Below are 9,240 nucleotides of genomic sequence, written 5' to 3'. Positions count from 1 at the left end.
GAGCCTAGTGTCTTGCATTAGATAGTTAAAGCAATTTATATGCATTACTCTTATAAATTCTATAAAAAAGGAAGCCTGTGAGCAATAATAGGGTTTAGTAAACCCATGGTGAGCTCCTTACCTATGGAGGTCTAGATGGCCAATACCTCTTGCCGACATCCATACAGGTTTAATGTAGGTGCCACCCCACTATTGACACTAGCCTAACGAAAAGTTGAGAGGAATGGAGAGAAAAAGGGTTGCTCACAGTTTAGGGGTTGAAGTGATCTTCGTACATACAACTAGGGTAAATATATGGAAAAAATCTTAAGATAGTTTGTTCCTTTTGATTTCTTATTAGCCTACATGAATATATTCCTATAAACATATTCCATCCAAAGCTAATTGAAATCTATGTATGGCTCAACATTCCATTGTAATAGTCCCATACATACATTGTTCATTGTAATTGAAGGGGCGAAATGCACAATGAACTAAATGGAGGTAAAAATGGTTAATATTATGAAGGATTAAAATAGGTGTACAATAATCACTTTAATCTAAGATAAATGACTCTTTGGTTTATATTATTAGGTATATAGGCTTTGATATTTCCACAATGTAGAATTAAAACATGCATTAGTAAAGCATTAATTAGAACATGAAACTGGTATTTTCACAGGATTTGATGTGAACTATTGTGTTATGCACTACCTTTAATGTTGAATATTTTAAAGGCTTTCATTGCACATGTAAGTCACTTAAACAACACCAATCATCAATTTTGAGATAGGTCTTTTTGTTTCGAAAATAAACTATCATCATCTAAATCAATCATTACATTGAAAATTCAATGCTCTCTATAATTGGATAAAAGATGAAAGTGATGGGAGAAAGAAACATAAGATGAAGCTAGTGAGTGATATGTCCCACATAATTCTTTAAATAAGAGTCCAAATACATGAAAAATCATGAAAAAATAGAAGTAAATTCATCAAATCAAAAGAAAAAATAAAAAACATGAAATCCAATTCATATTGATAATGTAAATATAAATATATTTAAAATCTTAAACATTTCCTTACATGTAATAGAAATTAAAATTATACACTAATTTTAAAATATTATTAATCAAATTCTTATTATAAGTTACAACAATTAATTTATTATATTAACATTTTTAAAAAATATCAACAATATATATATATATATATAATTATAATTATTTCATAATATTGTAACTTAATACACATCTAACATAATTTTTTCCAAAAATATACCTGATTTTGTTTAACATTATAACATTGTTAAAAAACAACCACCGGTTTTAAAAACTCATGAGCGTCCATACCTACCATTTTGTTCATATAATCATTGTTTTTTATTATGAGAAAAGTGAGCTTCACGTTCATATCCATTTGAGCCACCACACTTCACTTCATTCCAATAAATCAATAGAATCTTGATATTTGTTTTGCTTTTGAATAATTTATATAAACTATTGTTATTTCTTTTAATATTTGTTTTCCATGACCTCTCTCTTCATCACTGGGTCCAGCTCTAGATGTGTCTCTCACTCCGTTGGTTTACCTCGAGACGTGTCTCTTAGTTCCAGGAGAAAGGTATATTTTTAGGTATATTTAGGATAGAGTTGATAAAAAAAATAGTTTTGACGGTTAGTTTGATTGGTAGACAACATTTTTTTATTGAGAAGTTACAAATGTGTTACAAGTTTTTATTGGAGACTTTTGTGAGTAGAATTATTTAGATCTTTGTCTTCGAGATCCATCACCTAAAAGAATTGATTTTCGACACGTTTGGAACCAATAAATAAAAAGGGGAGGAAGGAGTCTAACAACTAAAAAGTTAAGTCAGAAGTCTTTTTTAGTTCTTAGACTCCTTCCTCCATTTTTTATACCTTTGTTAAATCATGTTCTCTTCAAATTTTCATCCTAATGATGAACCATAGTTAATGGTTCGAAATGTGTCGGAAATCAATTCTTTTATGTGATAAGTATGGAAGATAAATATCTAAATAATTCTACTCATAAAAGAATCAATTCTTTTATGTGATAAGTATGGAAGACAAATATCTAAATAATTCTACTCATAAAAGTCTCAATTCAGATAGGTTCAATTTTCTTAACACCCTTGGGGCAAGGTTTTGTGGTTAAGCCTACACGAAGTAGTCCCTTCGAGTAGATGTACCTAGTACAAATATTTAGTAGATATAATGGCCACCCATCTTTGGTATTTGTGAACCATATACAAAAAATGATAAAAAATATTTCAATATTGATTATAAATAAAATATTTCAATATCCAATTTAAATAAAATATTTATATATCAATTATACTTACATATATATAAATAATTTTTTCAAAATATTATATTTTTTTTAATTCTATCCTGAAAAATTATTTATTCAATATTTATTTTGAAATATAAAAAAATGTAAACTAACAAAATTTTGAACCTAACAAGTTGCTCAACTAAGCATGGGAACAGGCCCACCTTCTCATTTCATCTTGGTTTTAATTATTATATTGATTTTACTTCTATTTTTTTTTTTTAAGAATTTGTGGAAGAGTGAACTTGTAAAAAATGACCTTTTAACATTGATTTCGTTTTAGGTTGTTTATGGAAATTTGCAACATCTTGTATTATATATCTAGATTTTAAATGATGCTTGTATCTAATAAATCAATTTAGAAATTTTTATTTAGTAAGCCTATTAAAATATTAAATATTTAATTTGTTAGGTTGATTAATTTTTATTTTCTTTATTTTTTTTTAAATAATAAAATAGATTGTTTTTTTTTTAATTCATTAGAGATATTATCTTTGATTGTATTACTAGAGTTTTTTTTGGAATATATATATAGGGTTGATAGATTATAGATAGTTGATATATAATATGTTTAAAAAATATTAATAATAATATTTTAATATTTGCAATAAATAAAATATTTTATTTTTATATTAAATGAAATGTTTTAGGAACAATTTTATAAATGATGATGATAATTAATATCGAATAAAAAGTAAATGATGATAATTAATATTCAATGAAAAGTAAGAGATCAATCCTCTTAACTTCACAAAGATGGTATTTTTTCAACCCATGGTGTTTTGAGTATCGTGTAATGCCTATTTTTGCTATGTTATCATGAAAGTTTACTCTTATTTTACCAACATTAATTGTCTTCTTTATGCTAGTTGAAATAGATACTTTTGATCTTCTAAATTAGGGTTGATGGCTTGCTTTTACTATCTTGATTTTCTTTTATCTTCTAATTATTTATCTGACCATAAATTCTCTTTAAACTTAGATAATAATATTTTTAATATCATTATTCATCAAATTAACTTCTTAGTCTCCAATGATTTAGGTAAGATTTTGACATCTTTGTGCTATCCCCATTTGGGCCATAGGTGGTTTTGGTTGTTCAAATTAACTTTAGGGAGCATGTGTCTTCCATGTTGTTTATCTTATTCATGTATATTAAGTATCTAATCATATTCATGGTTTCAATGGGAATGACTCACCTAATAAGGAGAATAAGATTGAGTGTATTTCCTTTAATTTTGATATTATAGATGATAAAATTATTTTGAATCTATTGTATTTTTCTCCAAAAAATTTCAGCAATACTATATCCCAAACTTTACAAGTAAACCAGAGTTAATGAGTCTCAAATAAGAGCTTTTCCTTATTTGATAGGCTAAGTCCCACTAATTACAACAGTTTTCAATGTTAATGGGAATGACTCAGATAATAAGGAGAATAAGATTGAGTGTATTTCCTTTAATTTTGATATTATAAGTTATAAAATTCTTTTTACTCTATTTCTTGTATATTAAGTACCTAATTATATCCAAGGTCTTAATGGGAATGACTCACCTCTATAAAAAAACAAAATTAAGTATATTTCCTTTAATTTTAATATTATAGATTTTAAAATTATTTTGAATATATTGTATTTTACTCCAAATTTTTTCTGCAATACTATATCCCAAATTTTACAAGTAAACCAGAGTTAATGAGTCTCAAGTAAGAGTTTTTCCTTATTTGATAAGCTAAGCCCCACTAATTACAATAGTTTTCAACCTGACAATAAGTTTTTTTAAAATATTAATTTTAAAATATTTATATGAAGACATTTTGTCCAAATTATGATGGTAGTACATGAAAATATCGCAAATGATATTGTTAGGGATCTTGTGCAGGCTAAAGTTCTATGTTCTCTCTAGAAAAGGCACAGTAATATCACATCAGAATTGGCCAATGAGTTTATGGCGGGCCCTTGATCGTATTATGTTTTATTAATAGTTTAAATAAAATGTGAAGTGTACCAACAAATGTGAAATTCCACACCATCATCAAGAGGCACATACCATAATTGTCCTGTAAGATGCTATTCTAATTATAAAAACATTAAACGTGGTAAGAAGTCGTAGTCCTTACGCTAGAACGGAGAGTGGAGTTTGCTTTTACAGAAAATGGGTTTTGATTTTCAACGTTAGTACTTGAGAGACTGCTCTACAAAATTGGGCTGTGTTTCTGCGTGGGACGGTGGACTTGATTGATTCCCATGCTCTAGTTGCCGTTCACAAAAGATAAAAATGAAGGTACAGTTACAGAGGCATTTCAAGCGGATTCACAAAATCTACTATTTTGGCGATTAGCAATCACGCTAATGAAATTTCAAGGTGTTTTTCAATTTTAGGGGCTCCCCTACTTTAATCTATGTTTATAAAATGGAAATTAGTCACCGGATAACATTATATCAAGGCTCTCATTTGCGAAATCTTTGTAAACGAGCAGATCTCTCTGATCCCTCTACGGAACAGCTTAGTAGGTTCACAAGACTTCGATGTCGAATATAGCCCACAGGCATAACTTCATTCAGAAATTCTTTCTTTCCTTGCATAGAATGTAACGATACGATAGATCTTTTGACTGCTATTTCTCTTCCATCTGGAGTAGTAACCTCACATATTCAAACTATAAAGTCCTAATCGAATATAGAAACGCAGGCTACTGGTGTGCTTTAATTATGAGATTATGTGCAGGACGGTTCTGAAAACAAATTACACGTCGATTCCAAAAAGTTAAAATAACCACAGACCACTCCCTGTTAAAATACACACAGACCACTTAGCTTCTCTGTTCCACACTCTTTTCTCCTTTTTGTCTCCATTTCGATCCCTTTGCCCTGCTGCGGAAATGTTCAAAAACATGTTACTAGAGTACGCCCAGAAGAATTCTTTGTTTTTGCCAGTTTACACCACCGTAAAGGAAGGCCAAGACCATCTTCCTGATTTCAAATGCAGTGTGACAGTGAACGGCGCACGATATGATTCGCCCCCGGGATTTAAATATAAGAAGGAAGCAGAGAACGCCACCGCTCAGGTAGCGGTTGAAGATTTGCATATCCAGTTTAAAGTAAGATTTGCATATGCGATTTCCTTCTATTTTTCTCCGAAAACGAGACTGTATAACGAATATGTCTTAAATCACTACCCAGTAACCCAAACAATGTTTCTGTTCTGTTCTGGGCCTCTCGCAAATTCTCTGTTTTACATCCTTATTTATGCATTTCCCGGAATGGTAACTGAACATTTTCTTCTGCTGGAGCATGGAGATGGCTTCTTGTTATATATCATACTGCTCGGTACTCCACAATGATATCTTAATATCCTTATTTTATACATGTGACACAATGATAACTGAAAATCCATATTTATGGGCCACAACATGTCGTAATGAGCTAGATGTGATGAGTTCCATTTGATCAGAGGTCAAGTGGTGAACAAGTCTTAGCATGTATCCTCGAACACTCGAGACCTTTGTCAATCTGGTAAAGAGTTTGTTCATTCGTTACCAAACCTAATGAGTTTGAATATGTTGGAGGATTGTAAATCTGTTTGTCTTATTTTTGATGACCAAGCAGGAGACAAAACTACTCAAGAACGTGCTGAACGAGTTTGCTGTAAAAACGAACATTCCACTTCCTATGTATCAATTTACAAAGGAAGGAATTGCACACTGCCCAACTTTTACGGCAACTGTAGAGATTAACGGGGAGTCGTACACCGGAGCTCCTTCAAACAATAAGAAGGAGGCTGCAAGAAACACTGCATATGAAGCAATCCGATCAATTCGCACCCAAGATTGTGAGTTGTTGTAGATAGAAAACAAATTATTTGCATTCTCCTTAGTTATCCCTATGTAGTTTGTAACATTGTTAGTTTCCTTCTCTCCATTGTGCTATTTAGATTTTTTGATGCCACTGATCCATTAGATTCTCTTTTCAGGCAATTATTTTCCACAGATTGAACTTCATGATGAAACCAAACAAAAGGATGTTCCTACTGTTCCAGAAAAGATAAATGTGGAGAACCCATGTGAAGTTGGAGGGGCTTCAGAAGTTTGATTGTTGCTGTGTAGTATATAACCAATATGTCTTAAATCACTACCCAGTAACCCAAACAATGTTTATGTTCTGTTATGGGCCTCTAGAAAATTCTCTGTTCTGTTTTTTGTTTCTGTTTGCACTGTTTGAATTGAATTGATTTTGTATTTACCAATTTTCAATGTGTTTATGAAGAATTGACAAATTTGAGTATTTTTCAAAAAGAATAAACAGTGTGATCTCACCACAAATATCCTTTCCTTGTTTGGCAGATGTGGACAAATATTTCATATTTCTTTGTTGAGCTCAAGCTTTCTATTTTTTCAAGGGAATGAATAAGTTTTCTATTTTTTCAAAGGAATATAAAGATTGCAATTGTGCTACAGATTTTTCTAACAGAACTTGAAATGTCTTTTCCTTGTTTGGCAGATGTGGACAAATATTTTTTATTTCTTTGTTGAACTTAAGTTTTCTATTTTTTCAATGGAATGAATAAGTTTTCTATTTTTTCAAAGGAATATAAAGATTTCAATTTTGCTACAGATTTTTCTAACAGAATTTGAATGAGTCTTTCCTAAAAAAATGAAATGATGTGATCTTTTTTATGAAAAAAAAAGTTCTATGATTATGATTTTTTTTGTGGTTGTGTAGGGCACATCTTCAAGCACATAATGTTTCATGGATATATTTTTTTAATTATATATATATATATATATATATATATATATATAATATATATATATATAATTATAATTATTTTTATTGCAATAAATGTTGGCTTGTTGGTTCAATAAAAAGTTGTTATTATTACTCTGTGTTTATATTTATGTAATGTTTTTGAACAATAGATGAGAGCAGGGACAAGAAGCAAAATAGCTTAAGAATATTTGATTTAAAAAATTAGATAAAAAATAAGTTTAAATGTATAATATATCTTAACATATAAATGTATAATATATGAATAACAGATGATTACATTAATTAGTATCCTTAGCATTTTATAGGTGTCAAGGTGATATTTGATGTAATGTAACTTCTCATAATTATATCAACATCTTAATTTTTTTTGTATAGGCATATATATTATAAATTATGTGTCTTATTTTTTTGTTTTTTAATACTACATAAAATATCATTCTTTTTTGGAATGTTTGTCCTCTAACAATCTTGGGTGATTTTGTTTTTCATTTTGGAGTCATTTTGATTATGGGCTTGTGCTTGAATACTTTCATTTGAATTTCATAAATTGTTTTGGGAAATTTGTGGCATAGGTTTTTATTTGCATTATCAAATTGTTTCTAACACCATGTGAATCTCATCAAGTGGTAGAGCACAACATTTAGTTTTTAATTCTAGGCTTCATATTTATATTAAACTTCAGAGCACCAACTTATTCCTTTGATTTGTTGATCACCAACAAACAAACAATGGGATTTTTCATAGACTACATAAAAAGATCTAATTGTTTTGTGAGATTAATATTCACAAAAGTGTGTTTATTTCCAAAAGTTTTGAAAATAGTGATGCCTTTATTCTTTATTCTTCCCTTTGGTTTCAATATCATTTGTTCCATTTTTTCTTAGAATTGTTGCAAGTGGTATTGTGGGGTTCTTGTTGTGAATGCTCTAGCTATATCGATGGTTCCTTAACTAAGATATGTATCTTACTATAGATGGCTTCTCATTTTCATTTTGCCATATAACTTTATTACAATTTCTCGTGTTTTTTTTCTCGTTCTTTCTTTCTACGTGATTGTTGTAAATATCTTTTATGATTTTTCATCTTCGTCAAAGTTTAACATGTCTACTTTACTAGATACCTCTCATTCTTTTCATTTATAATTTTGCAATGATATAATTGATTGGACCTAAAATGTAATTCTTATCCCATCTACAATAATTGTTTTCCTTCTCTTTCTTTTCATTGGAGTTGCTAATGGAGGTGTATGATTCTCTTTCAATTTCAAATTTATGCGACTTGCAATTATTTATGTGTTTGGTCATCACTTGTTTCTACAATATTGGAATTTTTCCTCCCTTCATTATGAGAGTTCCAAACTATAATTATTGTTCAACGTTAATAGGGTGGAAGTTTTTGCTAATTTTCAATATTTTTTACATATTTATTAATAATAATAGGTAGATACTATATAATCAAAGTTTGTGGTAAATGGTATGTGACAAAATTACAAAAATGAACTTTCTAACATTGTCAATTTGCCAAAACAGAGCACTAGTTTATAGCATACATCAAGAACTATTAGATAGGAAATCAATGTTTCACAAAAAAACCTTATAGTTTAAATGCTATAGTATATAATGAGACTTTGATAGATTTTACAGTACATCATATTCACTTGACTTTGCATGTAGATTATCGATGATCTCAATTGATACTTGATTAGGCTTAGGGGCTTGCCCATTTAAATTTGGGAACTAAATGGTGGATTGTTTTTATATTTTCCAATCCAAAATTTGTTTAGAGCTCAATTATGGTACTCAGCTAATGTTCCAAAGAAAGGAAATCAAATTTGTGGTTGAGCAATCACCTTTCTTCTATCTGTGTATGATTTGCTATCGTTGAATTAGGGTTACAAGGGTTGTCTCCATCTAAGATACTAAATTGACATCCTCAACTTCATTGCCTAACCCAACGTTGCAAAACATCCATCGTTTCCCTTGTTTAGAGAAACATCCACATCTAAATTTCAAAACTATCCATTGAAGAAATTGTGATGAGAGATCACACTTTGATAGAGGAAGATCCATAGCAATTGTAAGACAACGAATATTCGAATAAAGGGAAGGTGTGGAACTGAATATCAATATGCACGTAATATGA

At 29.7% G+C, this 9,240-nt stretch overlaps 1 protein-coding gene across 1 annotated transcript; it reads left to right on the top strand.

Annotated features, from left to right (window-relative positions):
• The first annotated feature begins 5,210 nt into the window (after positions 1–5,210).
• LOC149152655 (double-stranded RNA-binding protein 6-like) lies at positions 5,211–6,420 on the top strand. The gene is made up of 3 exons (XM_089443556.1): positions 5,211–5,429; positions 5,938–6,160; positions 6,302–6,420. The coding sequence occupies exons 1-3, from the start codon at positions 5,211–5,213 to the stop codon at positions 6,418–6,420; spliced, it is 561 nt and encodes a 186-aa protein (XP_089299682.1).
• Positions 6,421–9,240: the final 2,820 nt, after the last annotated feature.

Source organism: Pinus tabuliformis, chromosome 9, assembly GCF_031772625.1.
Source record: "Pinus tabuliformis cultivar Carrire ecotype Pingquan chromosome 9, CPIR1, whole genome shotgun sequence".
NCBI classification, from domain to species: domain Eukaryota; kingdom Viridiplantae; phylum Streptophyta; class Pinopsida; order Pinales; family Pinaceae; genus Pinus; species Pinus tabuliformis.
This window is presented reverse-complemented; position numbering and strand designations above follow the sequence as displayed.